Source organism: Ceratotherium simum, chromosome 2 (genome assembly GCF_057802395.1).
Source record: "Ceratotherium simum simum isolate JZ-2026a chromosome 2, ASM5780239v1, whole genome shotgun sequence".
In the NCBI taxonomy this organism is placed as follows: domain Eukaryota; kingdom Metazoa; phylum Chordata; class Mammalia; order Perissodactyla; family Rhinocerotidae; genus Ceratotherium; species Ceratotherium simum.
Window position 1 is genome coordinate 28927998 of NC_141901.1, and position 21913 is coordinate 28949910.

General features: G+C 35.2%; 1 protein-coding gene across 1 annotated transcript in view; it reads right to left on the reverse strand.

Moving 5' to 3' along the window:
- The window catches only part of CR1 (complement C3b/C4b receptor 1 (Knops blood group)), a 105753-nt gene that overhangs the window by 72184 nt on the left and 11656 nt on the right, over positions 1 to 21913 (reverse strand). The window contains exon 4 of the mRNA XM_087439670.1: positions 3899 to 3984. Coding sequence (XP_087295796.1) covers positions 3899 to 3984 — 86 coding nt within the window. The remainder of the gene's footprint in view (positions 1 to 3898; positions 3985 to 21913) is intronic.

Genomic DNA, 21913 nt, shown 5'->3' on the forward strand with positions numbered 1-21913 from the left:
TTAGAAATGGGGTGATAAAAATGTTTTAGAATTAGTTAGAGGTGCTGGTGGCACAACTTTATGAATATACTAAAAATCATTGAATTGTATACTTTAAAAAGATAACTTTTATGACATATGAATTGTATCTCAAAAATATCTAAAACATATTCCAAAAACATATTAAACAACATATAAAAGTTATAAAATATTATGACCACATTGATTTATTCTAAGAATGTAAAATTGGAATTCAAAATCAATTTGCTTTTTGAAAATTAATCAAAACAATTTGTTACATTAAGAGAATAATGGAGAAACAGACATGATATTTCAATATATGTAGCCAAAGTGCTTGATAAACTTTAATATGATTTAATGATAAAAATTCTTAGCAAGGAAGAATATAAGGGAAATTTCTTAATCTGAAAATGAGTATCTATAAAAAGCGTACGGCAGATACCAGATTAATGGTGAAAATTTCAGTCTTTTCTTTTGAGATGGGAAATAAGACAACCATGCCCTCTATCCCCACCAATGTTAAATATTATACTGGTGGTCCTAGCAAGTGTAGGAAAGAAAGCAAATGAAAAAGAGAGAATGAGAGAGTGAGGGAGGGAGGAAGGGAGGAAGGCAGGAAGGCAGGAAGGAAAGAAGGAAAGAAGGAAGGATGATAAAAGTTATAATTATCTAGTGGTTTTGTACAGTGTCAACTAGGCTAAATTGGAACTAGGTTTCCCAGACTTACTTTGCTGGTATGGTTCTAGGTTAGGGTTAAAGCTTGAGAAATTGGCATGAAATTTGAGAGGCAGAAGTGAAGCAACCGCTATTTCACTCTGAAGTTCATCCTTGGTTAGAGGTGGCGAGGGGACAGACGCAGAGGTGCCATGGGTTCCACTTTGTTCTTGCTCTACCTTATTTCTGCATCCAGCTCTCCTGCTTACCTACAGTGATTCCAAGCAACTCTAAGATGCTTCACTGTGAACTTATAGAAGCAGTAGTCAGGAAAAGCCAACAAATCTTTTATAGATTTCTACACCAGCCCTCTTCACAGTTCTATTCCAGGAGTCAGATGTGCTTAGCTTCCTGAAAGCTCCAACTCCAAGGTGGCTGGTTAGTGACTTTTCCGATCTTTTTAGAGCAGCTTTTCACAAAATTGGTTAAGGTCTAATTCCATAATAAATTTCTTATTTCATAATACTGATAGTAGTTCTGCTTCCATATTTGGACCACATTTATGCCAGGGTTACAGGAATTTGAGATTGGTTCTTTAATATGACTAGATTTAGGGGAATTAATGTTGATGCTACCGATGAAAAAGGGCTCATAAATAGTTTATAACTTGAAAGGACAAAATATCACCTTAGTTGTCAATGTAGACATCTGTAATCAATAGAAGCAAGGCTTTGGGTGGACAAGTGATTTCTGTCCTAGAACATTTTAGGGAAGGCATATAATGGGGTTGATTGCTTGCTTCTAAGTGCACCAGAGAAATTACAAGAAAGAAAATGATGAGTTCAAAGCTTTAAATTCCTGCTCAAGGTCTACATCTGAAAGCTTCTACATCTGCCCCAAAAGAAACACTTGTATTCTGTAGCCACAGGGCCAAGAGTTCTGAAAAAAAATCTAACATCTAATTCTGTGGCTGAATTCCAATGCAAATTGAATTCACAACTTCACGGGGTCTCTTGTGTTAAAGTTTGGGCATTGATTGGAAGAAGGAGGACTCTGAGAATTGAGATGGAGATAAATGGACAGAGTCTGATTAAGCTGAATACCTAGAACCTGGAAATTCTGCTGCGCCTCCTTTGCTATAAGCAGCAGCCCTGCCTCCTTTCTGAGGATGTAAGCCTCTCCTTGCCTGGAGAAACTGTAGTAGCTGCTCTGATTGGGTTGTCAGAGAAAATACAGGATTCCCAGTTAAATTTGAATTTCAGGAAAACAATAAAAATTTTCTAAGTATATCCCAAATATTTCATGGCACATATTTATACTACGGAAATATTTGTTGCTTATCTGAAATTCAAATTTAACTGAGCATCTTGTATTTTTAACTGCTAAGTGTGGCAACCCAAATTGCAGAGACTGCTGATCCTCCTCTGGACTCACCCTTACCCCTCGCATTGTTTCTAGTCCTTTAACCGGATTTAAGTCCTGGCAGGCCTGGGGGTGAAGCGGGGGGAAGTAAAAATTATGACCTGTGAGAAGGTGCAAAATACACCAAAGGAAATGAGATTCTGAATTTAATATATTAGTTTGAGTGTGGTCTATACTGAATGAAGTTGAAATACCAGAACTTTGTTAGTGTACTGCAGAGGAAGAAACACTATTGTTTAGGGACTTAGGAATGCTAGAGTGGATTTATTATGTAAGATCTGCTCATCCACTCCCTAACTATGTCCATGGCAGGGAGGGGTGTTGAAACTCAAGGCTTTGAGAAATACATTCATGTGGGAGTTGCAGCATCTTTGAAGAGTTCTGTGATGGATTTTCTTTGTAGGCCAGAAATGACAGTGGGAACTGTTGCTGTTGAACTGTTGCTGTTGGGTTCCCTGAATTCAGTGGGGCTGAAAGGACCTCAGGATGGCAGAGGCCAAGTGACAGCACTTAATCACCAGAGACAATATGGGTTATCATAATGGATAGCAAAGTTGAAACAGAAATCAGAATAATTTGACTGCAGAAATCTTTGTCATTGGCTAATTGATCATGGAGTCTCTAAAACTGAGGTAGCTAGGTAGCTGACTAAAGTGTTATTTGATTTGTACAAGCAAAAAAGATCTAGGTCTAGTGAATAGAAATCTGACTTGAATCACTGCAAAAGAGAGTTGTCATTATTCATCAACTAATTCTTGGGCTTGAGAACCAGTTTGCAGACCCCAGGCAGCTTGAATAAAGGGGAGACTGGATCTTCTTGAGGAAACACCCTGCTACACAGCCAAAATGTATACTGTTAAGTTTTCCCCCTAGCCTTCACCAAGGAGGCTTCAAGCCATTTACCAATGGTTAGGATATAGGTTAGGATATAGAAAAGGTTACAGAATTAGAGATAGAAATGAAAATATAGAAATAGGTATAGCAGTATTATATTTTGCTAAGATGAGATCTTGCCATACATACTATTTTGTCACCTGATTTCTTTCACATAAAATATATATAATAAACATCTTTATAATCATTAAATGCTTCTCCATGATATCTTTTTTTATGGCTGAATGACATTCCAGTATAGGGATGTATTTCTTCTAATTCTGCACGGCTATTTTATGTTTCTTAGGGAATTCTCTGTCATCATTTTTAACATGTCTCTTTCCTCCCAGTAGCTTATTTCTAGGCCATATTTTGAAACATGTAGCGCATTTAGGTTACTTGAACATTTTACTATTATAAAGAATGCTGCAATGAAGAGTTTACAGTGAACTCCTTGCAAAAATCTTTATTTCCTAAGTATAAATTGTAAGATGTAAGTCAAAAAATACGCCCACTTTTGAGGCTTATAGTATATGGTGCCTCTCAGGTTTGTTGAACCATTAGTACATGAGAGTGTTGATTCCTCCACAGCTTCACCAACCTTGGAGAGTATCGCTTTTAAAAATCTTTACTAATTTTCCAAGCAGAATGATTATTATGCTGAGGATGGCAGAACCAACATAAGTCCAAATTAACTGAAGTAAAAATAAGGTTGGAAGGCTTTTATGCATTTAAGTCCCCAGATTCAGAAAAGGCACATCCCAGGTTAAGGAAGAACTTAAGGAAACAGTTCTCAGGAATCCCATGGGTGTTATTAAGAACATTACAGTTGTCTTCAGCTAGCTGAAAGACAGAATCCACAAAAGGAATTCAATTAAGATTTTTCTAACTCCAGGGGGAAACTTAGAATCTATTGGTAAAGGTAATAGGAAGGAATATTTCAACTCACTGTCACAAATAGGTGCGTCATTATCCCAGGTGACAGTATTTCCTGAGACGATGCATGTTATAGAGGACTCACCAATAAGTCGATATCTAGAGGCAAAGAATAATGAATGTTATATTCTAAATACACAGTTAATCTCCCTGCTTAAATTGCTACTTGCAAGAGATTACAATCTTGGAGAATTCAGAAGGATAATTTCCATTTGTCAAAGTACTATCACTTTCCCAAATTTTACATCTTCATTTGGACTTTTTAATTTTCTTCTTCATGCATTCTAAACTAGATGGGATCTCTCTTCTTTGTTACCTAAGGGCACATTTTTATATAAATCTAAAGCAAATAATATTCATCAAATTAGAACGAAAGGAAATCCAAGCAGAACAAAAAGAGTTTAACACATTTCATTTTTAAAATGTTAAAGGCAGAAGTTCTTAATTAGTATGCCACAAACTGCTCAAAGTGTGCCATAGAATTTGGAAAATTAATGACATTTATTTTTACTACAACTGAGGCTCTCTATAGTGATGGAAGGCTGGGTTGAACCATTCCCAAGAATTGGTATAGAGTAGGGCCAAACTTGATACTACTACAAATTAAGGGGAATAATGTCAAATCACAGTCAAATATTATTTGATATAGCTGAGAAGTTTGCCTTATGCATATATAAGAAAATATGGCAGCACAAACTTTATTCAAACAGCAAAAGAGGCCAAATGGAGAGCAAATGAAAAGTGTGACAGCAGTGGATGTTTTTGAAGACACTTGAAGCACTGTAACATTGAAGTAGTGATTGTGTTGTATTTATTAATGTCTTCCAGTGCACCACCAAAAATGAAAATATTCTAAATTGTGTTGCAGACACACATACACACAAATAGAGAACAAATGCAGTAAAGGAAGTCTGTAGTCCTTCCACTACATGTGCACCTCCTCTGCCTGTTTGCCTTAGGAGCAAAAGATCATGGAGACTTCTCTGGCTTTTGACCTCATAGAGGTTACTTCTTAAAGCGCTCTCTTGGATTTTCTAATCATGGGGGTTGGATTAGAAATGGTGAAGCAAGTTGAGTTCGCAATTCTCCCCATACTATTGTTTAGTGTTCCAGTAATGAACACATCATGATTCAAAGCATAACTTGCATTCACTGGTTAAGAGACCCTTAGAAGAATGTTTTAATTGTTTAAACTTGTCTCCCAAAGTAGATTAAGCAATTGAGCAAATAATAGACCTCTTCTCTTTCAGAATGTGTGGAAAGAAATAAAGCAGAGAGATAAGACCCATGATACTTGTTTTAAGAGGAATCTGGAATTTTTATATCCATTTCAACAGACTAAATCCTTTACATCCACCCTATTTTTTCAGAACTCCTGGGGAAGACAGAGTTGTCGAGTCGTGTAGCTAAGCCATGGTTCAGGAAAAGCCATGACCATTTCATTACCAGAAACCACATTCAGCGTGTGCGTGAACATACCTAGACATTTGAGAATCTTCTACCCAGGGCCCAGGGTGGAACAGTAAGGACCTGGGATATTAATGCTATTTACATTTTTCTTTTTTAAAATCTATGCACACAGGTAGACGAGTTAGAAAAAATGAGGAAAAAAACCCTGTGAATTATTTAGGTTAGCACATAGAAGTCTTTGGTAAAGAGCCCCTCCCTTTGGCAATTTAATAGTAACTTTAAAAGAAAATCTTTGTATTTTGAGTTAATTATGGATTCACATACAGGTATAGGAAATAATACAGAGAGATCCCAGGTACCCTTTACTCGATTTCCTCCATTGATAACATCTTGCAAAACTATAGTACAATATTAAAACCAGGATAGTGATATAGATACAATCCACCAATTTTGTTCAGATTTCCTCAGTTTTGTTTGTACTAATTTGTGTGTGTATTTGTACTAATGCATGTGTGTGCATATGTATTTACATCTATGCAATGTTTAATAGACTATTTTTTTATTGATGTTTTAATAGTTTTTAACATTGTGAAATTTTGGGTTGTACATTTTTGTTTGTCCATCACCATATATATATCTCCCTTCACCCCTTGTGCCCACCTCCCACCCCCCACCCCCACCCCCATGCTCCACCCCCACCCCCATAGCCCCTGGTAACCACAATACAGTTTTCTCTGTCCATGTGTTGGTTTATATTCCACATATGAGTGAGATCATAGAGTGTTTGTCTTTCTCCTTCTGGCTTACTTCACTTAACATAATACCCTCCAGGCCCATCCATGTTGTTGCAAATGGGACGATTTTGTCTTTTTTTATGGCTGAGTAGTATTCCATGGTATATATATACCACATCTTCTTGATCCAATCGTCAGTCGAGGGACACTTAGGTTGCTTCCACTTCTTGACTATGGTGAATAATGCTGCAATGAACATAGGGGTGCATAAGCCTCTCTGGATTGTTGATTTCAGGTTCGTTGGATAGATTCCCAGTAGTGGGATGGCTGGATCATAGGGCATCTCTATTTTTAATTCTTTGAGGAATCTCCATACCGTTTTCCATAGAGGCTGCACCAGTTTGCGTTCCCACCAGCTGTGTATGAGGGTTCCTGTTTCTCCACATCCTCTCCAACATTTGTTGTTTTTTGTCTTGGTGATTATAGCCATTCTAACGGGCGTGAGGTGATACCTTAGTGCTGTTTTGATTTGCATTTCCCTGATGATTAATGATGTTGAACATCTTTTCATGTGCCTATTGGCCATCTGTATATCTTCTTTGGAGAAGTGTCTGTTCATTTCCTCTGCCCATTTTTTGTTCGGGTTGTTTGTTTTTTGTTGTTCAGTTGTGTGAGTTCTTTATATATTATGGAGATCAACCCCTTGTCAGATGTATGTTTTGCAAATATTCTCTTCCAGCTGGTGGGTTGGTTTAATAGACTATTTTTAAGATCAATTTTAGGTTCATAGCGTATTGACTAGAAGGTACAGGGATTTACCGTATACTCCCTGGCCCGACACATGCATAGCCTCCCACATTATCAACATGCCCCATCAGAGTGGTACATTTGTTACAATTTATGACTCTACATTGGCACATCTTTATCACCCACAGTCCATAGTTTACATTAGGGTCCACTTTTGGTGTTGTACATTCTATGAGTTTGGACAAATATATGGTGACATCTGTACACCATTATAGTATCACACAGAGTAGTTTCACTGCCCTAAAAATATTCTGAGCTCTGCCTATTCATCTCTCCCTCCTGTCAGGCTCTGGCAACCACTGATCTTTTTACTCTATAGTTTTGCCTTTTCCAGAATGTCATATAATTGGAATCATACAGTAGTTAGCCTTTTAATATTGGTTTCCTTCACTTAGTAAAATGTAGTTAAGGTTCCTCCATGTCTTGATAGCTCATTTCTGCTTTCCAGAGTGGATTTATCATTTTACTTTCCTATCAACAATGTATGAGTGATCTAGTTCCTCTACATCCCTGCTAGCATTTGGTGTTTTCACTATTTTTTATTTTAGCCAATCAGATAGGTGTGTAGTATTGTCCCATTGTTGTTTTAATTTGCATTTTCCTAATGGCTAATGAAGTTGAGTATTTTTTCATGCGCTTATTTTCCATCTGTATACTCTCTTCAGTGAAATGTGTGTTCCTGTCCATACTGGGTTCGATAGTGTGCCCCCAAATTTATGTCCACCTGAAACCTCAGAATGTGACTTTATTTGGAAATAAGTTCTTTGCAGATATAATACAGTTAAGATGAGGTCATACTGGATTAGCGTGGGCCCTAATCCAATGACTGGTATCCTCAGAAGAGGGAAATTTGGACACAGAGACACAGAGAGGGAAGATGATGTTAATACATACATAGGCAAAGCCATGTGAGGACAGAGGCAGAGATTGGAGTGATATGTCTATAGCCAAGTGATACCAAGGATTGCTGGCAACACCAGAAGCTAGGAGAAAAGCGTGGAATGGATTCTCCCTCAGAGCCTTCAGTAGGAGCCAATCCCTAACAACACCTTGATTTCAGCCTTGTTCAATTCTATTCCTAACCTGTTGTGAGTTTCTATCATGAATTGGTGTTGGATTTTGTCAAATGCATTTTCTGAGTCAATCAATATTGAGCATATGATTTTTCTCCTTTAGCCTCTTTATGTGGTTGATTACATTGATTGAATTTTGAATGTTAAATTAACCTTGCATACTTGGAATAATTCCCACTGTGGTCATTGTATGCAATTTTTTAAATACGTTGTTGGATTTGATTTGCTAATAGTTTATAGATATAAAATCTTCAATAAAGTATTAACAAATCAAATCTAATAATGTATAAAAAAGAATCATATACAATGACCAAGTGTGATTTATTCCAGGTATGCAATTAACATTTTTACAGATATAGAATTCACAGTTAAGTTCTTTGCTTTTGGTGCTTGAAATAGGTTGTGCCACTTCCTTCTGGTCTCCATATTTTCAGATAAGAAATCTACTGCTATTCAAATTGGTTTTCCCCTATACTGTGTCCTTTTTCTCTGGTTGCTTTTAAGACTTTTTCAAGGGAATTTGTAATTACTTGTCAAAGCAATTTTATGATGGCTGCTTTAAAATCTTTGTTAGCTAGTTCCAACATCTAATTCTTCTTGGTATTGGCATCAGTCAATTGTCTTTTCTCAGTCAAATTGTGATTTTTCTGTTTCTTGTGTGGCGTGTGATTTTCTATTATGTCTTAAACATTTTGGATATTATGTTAGGAGACTCTTGATCTTACTTAAATCAATTTTAGCAGGCAATCACCTCCTTTAGGGTAGTGTGTAGATTCTGGCCTACTTTTGTGGGCTTTAGTTTCAATGACAATTTAGTTTTCTGAGCCTTGGAATGCTATTCTGGTCTGCTCCATTCTTCTGGCTCCACTTAAATTCTCAATGTACCCCTGTTGATGCTGCCTGTGAGAGTAAAGGTGCTTCCCTGGGCTGTCTAGTGTCACTAGGTGGGGAATGGGGAATGTTTGACTCTTGGGATGGAGAATAAACTCTCTGGCCCATTCTCTGGCTACATGGTAAAGGTAGGCTTTCCGCTTCATCTGTGTTGGTGCCACCAGGGGAGGGAAGCATCTATCTTGGCTGCCTTTTGCTGCTGGGTAGAAGACCAGGAGATATGAGTCTGGGAGGCTTTCTCCCACTGGATGGAGAATCAAGAGGCCCTGAGCCTGGTTCACCTGCTGCTGCTGGGTTGATGGCTCACTGCCATGGGTGCAGGGTTGAGAGACACTGGCCCTGGGCTGCTTTCTGCTGCTGTGTGGAAGGCTGAGACACTGAGCCTTCTGGTATCCCTGCTGTAAGTGGAGGGGCCCTCCTGCTGCTGTCTTGAAGTCTAGGCCTTGCCAACCAGGCTCTGCTGATGCTGCCGTTGCAGGCAGAATTGGACTCACTGCTGCTGGCTGGTGTGGGGCATGAGATGGGTTGGCCCACCCAAGTTCTGCTGTTGACCCGGCTGCTGGTAGACTGGGACCTGCTGCTTACCATGGGTGTGAGACATGGGAAGGATAGCTTTCCACAATCCTTGATTTCTGAAAATATCAAATAGAAAATTCCAGAAATAAATAATTCATATTTTTTAAATTGCTATCACCGTCCTGAGTAGCATGACGAAATCTCACACTGGCCAGCTCTGTCTCACCCAGGATGTGAAGCATTCCTTTGTCCAGCATATCCACACTGTATATGCTACTCACCCATCAGTCCCTTAGTGGCCTTCTCTATCAGATCGACTGTCACGGTATCACAGTGCTTGTGTTCAAGTAACCCTTATTTTACTTATAATGGCCCCAAAGCGCAAGAGTAGTGATGCTGGCAATTTGGATATGCCAAAGAGAAGCCATGAAGTGCTTTCTTTAAGTGAAAAGGTGAAAGTTCTCAGTTTAATAAGGAAAGAAAAAATATCATATGCTGAGGTTGCTAAGATCTACAGTAACTTTTATTACAGTGTATTGATATAATTATTCTATTTTATTAGTTATTGTTGTTAATCTCTTACTGTGCCTAATTTATAAATTAAACTTTATAATAGGTATGTACATATAGGGAAAAACATAGTATATATAGGGTTCCATTCACAGTTTCAGGCATCCACTGGGGGTCTCGAAATGTATCCCCTGGGAATAAGGGGGAACTACTGTACCTATTCATTGTTGAAAAAAGTGAAAGATACAGAAAATCTCAGTAATGGAAAAAAAATTAATGAAACTCTATCTTTTGGAAATTAGCATAGTTAATGGTTTAGAGCAGTGCTTCTCCAAAGTTTTATTTGCATGGAAATCACCTGAGATCTTATGAAAATCAATTCCGATTCAGTGGTATGAAGATTCTGCATTTCTAACAGGCTCCCAGGAGATGCTGACTTTGCTAGTCTGTGACCCATACTTTGGGTGGCAAGGGCTTGGAGTAAATCCTTTCAAGTCTTTTCTATAAAGAGATACACATGTACCGTGGATATCAGCTGTCAGGTGGGTGAGGTTAAACTGAACCAGGACCTATAATTTACAGCTGTGTGAGCGTCCTCCTCTGCCCTCCTTGGTTTCTGTGCATCCTAGGGCTTCTCCACACTTCTCTCTGCTTCCATGCTCCTGTGTCCATCCCTGCTGCCTTTGGATTCTGCACTACATTTAATCCAGCAGCAAAGCCCAGGCTTTTTGTGGGTTTCTCCCCAAAATCCACTTGCTCAAAGCATTTTATGTTTCATTTTGGGGAAGTTTTAGGGAGGTGTTACACTGGGGAGTGAATGCCATTAGGCATTTTACTCCATTCCTTGCTTGACTTTCTACTCCTTCTTTGGAGTAATAAGCAACTTCTTCTCGTTGCCTTGCACAGAACAGCCGCTTTGGGGTCTCAGCTTCTTTAAATATAATGTCTATCCTAAGAGGAATTCAGGTTAATAACTTTTTTCCATCTTGTTATGTATATATGTTTTTATGTACGTATGTATCTTCATTTTGGAGAATATATATATATTCAGAATGAGTCATACTACATTATTTTATAATCCATTTTCATTATATAAAATATTGTTGGGTAGCATACCTATATCCACCTTTCAGATTTCCATTTGGGGGCTTTAGTGAGACTGACACTGGCCTCTCTATTACCCCCACCTGCCCAGGATGAGTACTCTGATTGGTGAGTTTGGGAGAAGGAACAGGGTTTTGCACCTTGCAACCTTTTCCCACTCTCTGCATGCCTGCAGAGAGGATGCATTCTGGCTTATTCTCTGCCATGTGCTAAGGGGCCTGCCCCTACCCCTGTGATGAATGGGGGTGAGGGTGGTGGTGGGTGGTTGGGGAAAGCTTACAGTTTTCCAGCTGTAACTGATAACAGGTAATTACATTTAATTATAGGATTTAAAAAATTAATGCATTTAGCCCTGACCTGAAGTTATATTCTCAACTCATCTCTCTTAGCAGTAAAGGTATAATTTGAACTTGGAATCCCTCAAGCTGCAACAAATACATTATGTTCAAGTTCCAATATTTTTATTGGCAGAGTAATATTTCATCATGTGAATGGACCATAATTTACTTAAATAATCCCCTATTGTTGAATATTAGGATGTTTTCCACTTTTCAAGCCTTCAGTGTTTAAAAGACTTCGAAAAGGAAATGATTGATAAGTTTGACTCCTGGGCAAAAGTGTACTGCCTAAATTGTGTTAAATAGGGTAAATTTGTATCAATTTATGCTACTACTTGGAGTTTATGTCAATACTCATTTCCCTGAACTTCATCAATACCAACTATAGGTAGGGACTTTTGTCTGTTTTGTTTACTGCTATATCTCCAGCTTCTAGAATAGTACCTATTCTTAGTATTTGTATGTTCTGAATAAATATTTTTCAATTGAATGAGTGATCATAATAGCATATTATTGTTATTTTAATTTGCATTAATTTCATTATTAGCAAGGCTAGACTTTTCCACATGTATTGATGATTTGTACTTTTTTCTTTTGTTAATTGCCACTTTGTATCTTTTGATCATTTTTCTATTCAGGTGTTTGTATATTTTTTGTAAGGGCTTTTAATATTTATTTTTCTCCTTTTTCATTTGTATTTAATTTGTTTTTAGTGTTCGTATATATGTCAATTCTATTAACCTCTCTATGGATTCTGCCTTTGCTTGAAATGAATCCATTGACTTGGAATGATCCTAAATCAGATACATATTTTTTTAATTTTTCATTTAGTTTTATTTAGGTTTCACTTATAACATGTAACTCTTTGATCTATATAGAATTTATTTTGGTCTATGAAGTGAGCTAAGGATCTGACTTAATATTTTAATTAAAGATACTAGTTTGCTTACTACTTTGAAATGCTATATACCTTCTTTTATAAATTTGGGTCTATTTTTGGACTTAGTATTCTGTTTTTTTTTGAGTTCTCTATTTTAAAATATAGCATTATAATATACTTAAAATTATTTAAACTTCATAATGTGTTTCAATATCTAGTAATACTTGCCCTTTTTGTTATTATTTTTTTAAGTAAAGATGTTGAGGCTTTAAATAATGTAAATTGAAACCCTTCTAAAAGATTGGTTTTCAACGTTGCACTCTACAGAAAAAGCACTTTTCTCCTTAATTCTATAGATTATTCAAGGGAATTAATAGACATGCTAGGTAGAAGATTTTCGTGTAAAAAGACTCAATAAATTTACTTTACATTCTGATTACAGTGAGCATGAGCACAAAAATCTCATTTTTGTGAATTCACTTTCTCAAAGGGAAAACCAAAAATACCCCCAAGTGTGCCCCCACACACACTTATATAAAGAAAGTGTAACATTTTCTTCCCTCTATTTTGCTACATGGACTAATTTTTCTATTTTTGTTTATTTAATTGGAAATTATAGTTGTGAAAATTTTTATCCTACTGGGATAACATCCATTAAAAATACATATGAATTTGTTTTCTCTATTTTTTTTGTTTTTTGGTGAGGAAAATTAGCCCTGAGCTAACATCCAATGCCAATCTTCCTCTTTTTTTCTGAGGAAGATTGGCCCTGGGCTAACATCTGTGCCCACCTTCCTCTGCTTTATATGGGACGCCGCCACAGCATGGCTTGATAAGTGGTGCATCGGTGCGTGCCTGGGATCCGAACCTGCGAACCCCGGGCTGCCAAAGTGGAGTGCGTGCACTTAAGCGCTATGCTGCTGGGCCGGCCCCTGTTTTCTCCATTTTTGAGGTCAAGAATGAGACACTGACTATAATTATAGCACTTTAAAATTTTTCCTTAACTTCTAGCTTTCTTGTTATACTCTTTGATTTTAGATATAATTACTTTTTAAAATCCCTCTTTAAAGAAATAATCTTATTTTACATTAAATGAAACACCCATATTAAAAATAATTTGATATATATGCTTTATAAGTTTTATATCTTATTGATAATTTTTTAATCCACATCATTCTAATTCTTGAGTTGTTATTTTGGGTTGACTGGAGCTATCCTTTTTCCATGAAACATACCAACTTGATATAATTTGTTAGTTCAGCTTTATCTATTACTCTTGCATATGAATAATAGCTTGGCTGTTATAGAATAATTTAAGTCACAATCAAAATGCTGTAATTTCGTCTTGAGTGTTAGGGAAAAATGCTTCTATTCCATTTGTGATATTTCCTTCTTTCCTGCTTTCAGATCAAATTAAGAATCTTGGAATCATCCATACTCCTTTTTTAATTTCAGCCTTAGTATCTGGTCCATTTGGAAATTTTGTCGCCTCTACCTTCATAATATATCTTGAATACAATCACTTCTCACCACTCTCACTCTAGTCTAGGGTTTCTCAACCCAGGCACTATTGATATTTTGGACCAATGATTCTTGGATATGAGGATAATGTCCTGTGCACTGTAGCATTTTTAGCAGCATCCCTGGCCTCTATCCACTAGATGCCAGTAGCACCCTTTTAGTTGTGACAACCAAATATGACTCCAGAGATCGCCAAATTGAGAACCACTGTTCCAGTTCTGGACAGGGCCGTCTTTCACCTGGACAAGACAATAGCCTTTAACTGATCTCCCTGTTTTATTTGCCCTCCAACAACAAATCCTTCGTATGACAGCTAGAGTCTTTAAAATTGTAAATTAGATAAAGACCCTCCAAGGGCTTCCTGTCAAATTTAGATTAAAGTCTGAAGTCTTTACTGTGGCCTGCATAGCCCTCCATGATCTGGCTCTGGCTATTTTTCAGACCTCTTTTCCTGTCATTATTTTCTTCACTCACTCTGTTGGAGTCATACTGGCTTCCTTACTGAACCCTCACAACTTGAAGAACATTCCTCCAACAAAGCTTCGTCCTTGCTGTCAGGATTGCCCTTCCCCCATATGGCTCTGTCCCTCACTTTGTACAGGTCTCCAAATTTTATTGCCTCCAAGTTACCTTCTCTGACTATTCTATGTATAATAGCACCTCCATTCTTCGCCTGTGACTATTCCCTCAGCTTATATATTTTTCTTCATAACAGTTATCACTCTTATATTACAATATGTATTTGTTTATTGTTTGTTTCCCCCACTACAATTTAAGTTTCATTAAAGATAAGCTTTCTTTTGTTAACTAGTATATTCCCAACACCTGCAACAGTTCCTAGCACAAAGTAGGTATTCAATAAATATTTATTATATAGATGCATAAGTAAATGTAGTTCCATAGATACAATGTACTATTGAATATATTTACAAATTAAAATGTGTTAAAGGTTTCTTAGGTCCACGTATTTCACGGAGAGAGGTAAATGTAGTGCTTAACTTTAGAATTTTTAAAGTATAGAAGTTAAAACTTCTGGGGTAACTCCTAAACTAATAGAAATAGAGGCTATAATTTCTAACCTAATAAAAGAAATAATGGAATAAGAATACAAAGCCTAATCAACACAAAATCAGCTAAGAAAGTGTGAAAAACATAAATATAGTGCAAATAGAAAACACAAAATAAGATGTTAGGCATTAATTTTAAACTAATTTAATTACTAATGTAATTACATTAAAAGCAAATGGATTAAACTCTTTAGTTATAAGACAGAGTGTTAGACTGGATTAAAAAAATTCTAACTGCAGTAGTCCCCCCTTATCTGCAGGGGATGTGTTCCAAGACCCCCAGTGGATGCCTGAAACCACAGATACTACTGAACTCTGTGCATACTATGTTCCTTTCACTTAAAGGAAGCACCTGGCTTCTCTTTGCCATATCCAAATTGCCAGCATCACTGCTCTTGTGCTTTGGTGCCATTATTAAGTAAAATAAGAGTTACTTGAACACGAGCACTGCAATACTGTGACAGCTGATCTGATAACTGAGACAGCTACTAAGTAACTAATGGGCTCATAGCGTATACAGCATGGATACCTTGGACAGAGGAATGATTCATGTCCTGGGCGCAAGATTTCATCACGCTACTCAGAACAGTGTGCAATTTAAAACTTACGTTTATTTCTTGAATTTTCCATCTAATATTTCGAACTGTGGTTGACTGTCGGTAACTGAAATGGTAGAAAGCAAAACTGCAGATAAGGGGTTCTACTATATAAGTTGTTCACCAGAGACTCACCTAAAATGTAATGATACAGCAAGGCAAAAAGTAAAAAGATAGAAAAAGAGTATGCAAATAATCAAAAGAAAGCAATGTGGTTATATTTAATATATAATAAAGACTTTAAGTCTACAGCCAGAATAGACATTACTAGAGAGAAAGAGCAACCCTACATAATGATAAAAGTTTTAATACTCGTGGAAGATATGCAAGTATTAAATGTGTATACACCTAATTACATAGTATCAAATATATAAAACAGACAGAAATGCAAGGAGAAATTAGAAAAAGTCATGATTTTAAGAGTTTATACATCAAGCCTGCTTTAGAAAAGGAACATGCTCTGCTCATAAGGAAAAACTGCTTGTAAAGCCAGACGAGAACAGTATGAGAAGCAAAAATTATTGAGCTTATCACACTCATGAGCATAAAAGAAAAAGATCTGAAACAAAATATAAAACAAATCTAGCAATATATAGAAAATATTTATTGTATTTCTAGGCCAAGTTGGTTTCTCACAAATTTAATGTTTAATCTGTTAATGGAATTCATCACATTATTATTTCACAGATTAAAGGAGAAAAGTTGTATTGTCATCTCTAAAGATGCAGAAAGGTCAGTTAATAAAATTAAAAATCCAATCATGATAAAAATTTTAGGAATAGAACCCCCAAAAAGAGATATGTAGAAAAATCCTATAGCAAACATCATATTTAATGTTGAATCATTGAAAGCTTTTTCCAAGGGACTAGGAATGAGACAAACTGCCCACTGTCAGCATAACATTATAGTGGAGATCCCAGCCAGCAAAGCGAAGCAAGAAAAAGAAATAAAATGAAGAAGGACTGGAAAGTAATAAATGAAATTGTCCTTATTGGAATTTACAATTTACTCATGGAAAATCCAAAAGAATCTATAGCTAAAATATCATAACTTATAGGAGAGTTTAGTCAGGTTTCTGTATATTAAATCAATATTTAAAAGCCAGTTGCATTACTATATACCAGAAACAAATAGAAAATAAAATTTAAAAAAATACTACTATAATAGCACGAAAATATATAGCATCTAAGAATGAATATATTGAAAAGATATTCCAAAATTCTATGGAGAAAATTATAAACTTCTATTGAAAATCATGCAAGAAGACCTAAATAAATGGATTGTTTATGGTTTGGAAGACTCAGTATTATAACGCTATAAATTTTCTGCAAATTAATATAGAGTTTTAATGTAATTCTGATCAAGATTTTTATAGAGTTACAACAGGCTATTGATTGTCAGGAAATCAATGTAGGGTATCATGAATCAACACAGTATATTGTGAGCAGCATAAAAAATGGAATGCAGTAGAATGAAAATATGAGTATGTTTCATGTAGTAATTATTGTTTTGTGACACATTTAAAAGTTTTTTACTGCGATAAAATCCACATAACATCAAATCTATCCTTGTAAAGTATAGAATTCAGTGGCTTTTAGTATATTCCCAAGGTGATGCAACCATCTCCGCTATCTAATTCCAGAATGTTTTCATCACCCCCCAAAAATAACCCATAGCCATTAGCAGTCACTCCACATTCCCCTTCTGCACAGCCCTTTACAACTATCCACTTTCTCTATCTATGGATATGCCTATTTTGGACATCTCATATAAATGGAATTATACAATATGTGACCCTTTGTGTCTGGCATCTTTCACATGTTTTCAAGGTTCATCCATGTTGTACCATGTTTCAGTACTCCATTCCCTTTTATGGATGAATAATATTCCATTGTGTGGAAGTACCACAGCTTGTTTATCCATCATCAGTTGATGGACATTTGGTTTGTTTAGACTTTTTGGCTATTATGAATGATACGCCACGAACATTTGTGTACAAGTTTTTTGTAAGGTTTACAGTGGAATAATTTAATATACATATACATTATGAAATGATTACCACAATCAAGTTAATTAACACATCCATCACCTCACATAGTTACCAGTTGTTTTGTGTGTGTGTGTGTGATAAGACAATATATACTTTCTCAGCAAATTTCAAATATACAATACAGTATTAATAACTATACTCACCATTCAGTACATTAGATCCCCAGAACTTATTCATCTTATAATTGAAAGTTTGTACCCCTTGACAAACATCTCTCAATTTCCTCCATTCCCTCAGTTCTTGGCAACTACTGTTTTATTCTCTGGTTCTATGAGTTCGACATTTTTAGATTCCACATATAAGAGAGATCATACAGTATTTGTCTTTCTATGTCTGGCTTCTTTCACTTAGTATAATGTCTTCTAGGTTCATCCATGTTTTCCCAAATGGCAGGATTTCCTTCTTTTTATTACTGAATAATATTCCATTTAATATTCATTTTTTGGGAAGAGTTTGAGAAGAACTGATATATAATTCTTCTTTAAATGTTTGATGTAGAATTCACTCATGAAGCCATCAGTTTCTGAGCTTTACTTTGTTGGGAGGTTTTTGATTACTGCTCCAATCCCTTTATTCATTATTGGTCTCTCCATATTTTTTATTTATTCATGATTCAGTCTTGGTGGGTTCTATATTTCTAGGAATTTATCCATTTCTTCTAGTTTATCCAACTTGGCATAGAATTGTTCATAGTAGTCTCTTATGATCCATTGCATTTCTGTGATATTAGTTGTAATGTTTCCTCTTTTGTTTATAATTTTATTTATTTGAATACTCTCTTTTTTTTTTTCTTGGTAAGTCTAGCTGCCGGTTTGTCTATTTTGTTTATCTTTTTAAAAATCAATTCTTAGTTTTGTTGAGTTTTTCTATTGTTTTTTCTGGTTTCTATTTCATTTGTTTCTACTCTGGTCTTTGTTATTTCTTTCCTTCTGATAACTTTGGACTTGGTTTATTCTTCTTTTTCTAGTTCCCTGAGGTGTAAAGTTAGGTTGTCTATTTGAGATCTTTCTTTTTTCTTAATGTAGGCATTTATTACTATAAACATCACTCTTAGAACTGCTTTTGCTGGATTCCATACGTTTTGATATGTTTTGCTTCCACTTTCATTTATCTCAACATACTTTTTGATTTCTATTTTTTTTATTTCTTTTTCAACAACTTTTTGGTTGTTCAGAAGTGTGTTTAATTTCCACATATTTGTGAGTTTTCCAATTTCCCGGCTGTTATTGATTTCTAGTTTCATACCATTGTGGTTGGAAAAGATACTTGATATGATTTCAGTATTAAATTTGTTAGGACTTGTTTTGTTGTCCAACATACGATGCATCCTGGAGAATGTTCCATATGTGCTTGAGAAAATGTATTCTGCTACTGTTGGATGGAATGTTCTGTATTATATTTATTAGGTCCATTTGTTCTATAGTGTTATTCATGACCACTGTTTCCTTATTGATTTTCTGTCTGGATGATCTATCCATTGTTGAAAGTGTGGTATTGAAGTTCCTTACTATTATTGTACTACTGTCTATTTCTTCCTTCAGTTCTGTTAATATTTGCTTTATATAGTTAGGTGTTCCAATGTTGGGTGCATACATATTTAGTATTGTTATATCCTCTTGATAAATTGACCAGTTTATGTTTATATAGTGACCTTATGTGACTCTTGTGACAGATTTTGACTGAAAGTCTATTTTATCTGATATTATTATAGCAACCTCTGCTCTCTTTCAGTTACCATTTGTGTGGAATACCTTTTTCCATCTCTTCACTTTCAGCCTATGTGTATCCTTAAAGCTAGAGTGAGTCTCTTGTAGGCAGCATATTGCTGGATCTTGTTTTGTTTTTTTAAATTCAGTCATCTACTCTGTGTCTTTGATTGGAGAATTTAACTCATTTACATTTAAATAAATTATTAATAGGTATGGACTTACTATTGCCATTTTATTAATTTTTTTTCTGACTGTTTTGTAGTTCCTTTGTTTTCTTCTTCCTCTCTTGCTGTCTTCCTTTGTGATTTGTTGATTTTTTTTTGTAGTGTTATGGGCTGATTCCTTTCTCTTTATCTTTTGTGTATCTACTAAAGGTTTTTCTTTGTGGTTACCATGAGGCTTACATAAAATATCTTATAGTTATAACAGTGTATTTTAAGCTGATAACAACTTCAATCAAATAAAAAAATGTGTTTGATTGAACTTCTTCTTTTGCTTCTACTTCTTCCCCACATTTTATGCTATTGATGTTACCCTTTACATTTTTTTATATTTTGTATCTATTAACAAATTATTGTAGCTATAGTTATTTTTAATACTTTTGTCTTTTATTTTTATACTCGATTAAAAATTGTTTATGCACAACCAGTACAGTATTAGAGTATTCTGAATTTGACATGTTTTCAGTTCTTTTAGGCATATATATAGGAGTGGAATTGCTGGGTAATATGCCAACTCTATGTTTAACTTTTTGAGGAACTGCTAAACTGTTTCCTAAAGTAGCTGCACCATTTTGCATTCCCACTAGCAATGTATGAGTGTTCCAATTTCTTCATATCCTCACTTATGCTTGTTATTGTCTGTCTTTAAGATTATAACCATCTTAGTGGTTATGAAGTGGTATCTCATTGGTTTGATTTGCACTTCCTTAATGACTAATGATGTTGAGTATCTTTTATGTGCTTATTGGCCATTTGTATTTTTTCTTTGGAAAAATGTCTATTCAAAAACTTCGCCCATTTTAAAAATTGGGCTATCTTTTTATTGTTGAGCTGTAAGAGCTTTTTATATATTCTGGATATGAGATTTTTATAAAATGCAAATATTTTATCCCATTCTATGAGTTGCCTTTTCATTTTCTTGATGGTATCCTTTGAAGCACAAAAGTTTTTAATTGTGTTGAAGTCCAATTTGCCTATTTTTTCTTTAGTTGCTTGTGCTTTGTGTGTTAAACCGAAGAAATCATTGCCCAATCCAAGTTTATCTAAGATTTACACCTATGTTTTCTTTACAGAGTTTTAAAGTTTTAGTTCTTAATTTAGATCTTTGATCTGTTCTGAGTTAATTTTTGTATATGGTATGAGGTAGTCCTACTTCATTCTTTTGCATTTGGTTACTCAGTTTTCCCAGGACCAGTTGTTGAAAAGACTATTCTTTCACCATTGAATTGTCTTGGCACCATTGTTGAAAATCAGTTTATCATAAATGTATGGGTTTACTTGGATTCTCAATTCCATTTTATGGATCTATATCTCTGTCCTTATGCCAGTACCACACACTCTCGATTGCTGTTGGTTTATAGTAGGTTTTGAAATTGGGAAGTTCTTCTTTTTTAAGATTGTTTTCACTGTCTGGGTGCCTTGCATTTTTATATGAATTTTAGGATCAGCTTGTTGATTTCTGCAAAAGGATGCTGGGATCTTGTAGGGATTATGTTAAATCTGTAGATCAATTTGGCGAAATCAATATTATAGATCAATATTGTTGCAATTTTAACAATATTAAGTCTTCCAACCTGAGACCATGGGATGTTTTTCCATTTATTTAAGTCCTCTTAAATTCTGCTTCAACAATGTTTTGTAATTTTCAATGTACAATCTAACACTTCTTTGCTTTAGTTTTTCTAAGTATTTTATTCTTTTTGATGCTATTATAAGTGGAATTGTTTCTAATTTCATTTTCAGTTTGCTCATTGTTATTGTATAGAAATGCAATTTATTTTTGTATATTGATCTTGTATCCTGAAATATTGGTGAACTATTTATTAGCTGGAATAGGTTTTTTGTTGTGGGGGTGTGTGTGTGTGTGCATGCATTCCTTAGGATTTTCTATACAAAACATGTCATTTGCAAACAGAGATTGTTTTAATTCTTCCTTCCAATCTGAATGTCTTTTATTTCTTTTTGTCGCCTAATTGTCCTGGCTAAAACCTCCAGTACAATGTTGAATACAAGTGGTAAGAAGTTTTGTGACACTTTTAATTTATATAGATGTGTGATGTGTGTGTATGTGTGTGTGTTTGAGTGTTTGTGTATGTGTTGTAAAATATATTTATTAGCTATGGATCATGGTAAAATGTTTGAAAACCACTGTCCTAGAGAAGCTTTTACACATGTGCACTAGGAAATATGTACAAGGAATGCTTATAATAGCCAAAATAAAACAAAGCAAAACAAACTAGAAACAATCCAAATATCTAACAAACAACCAAGAACAAATAAATTAATCATGACATATCTATTCAAGGGAATACCATCTAAAGTGAAAATGAATTAACCACAATTACATGGATGAGTGTCAGAACCAAACTATGAAATAAAAAAGCAAGTTGCAGAGAAGTATATATAGTATCATGTCATTTATATAAAGTTCAACTATGTAAAGCTAAAAATATACTGATTAGGACTATGTATGGGGGAAATTGGAAAAGAAATGCAAGGGACTGAAAAACATAAAATTCAGGGTGGTGTTTATTTCTGGAGAGATTTTGGAGGTGGAGGAATGGGAATTGGGAAGGGTATACAGGAGGCTTCAAAAATACT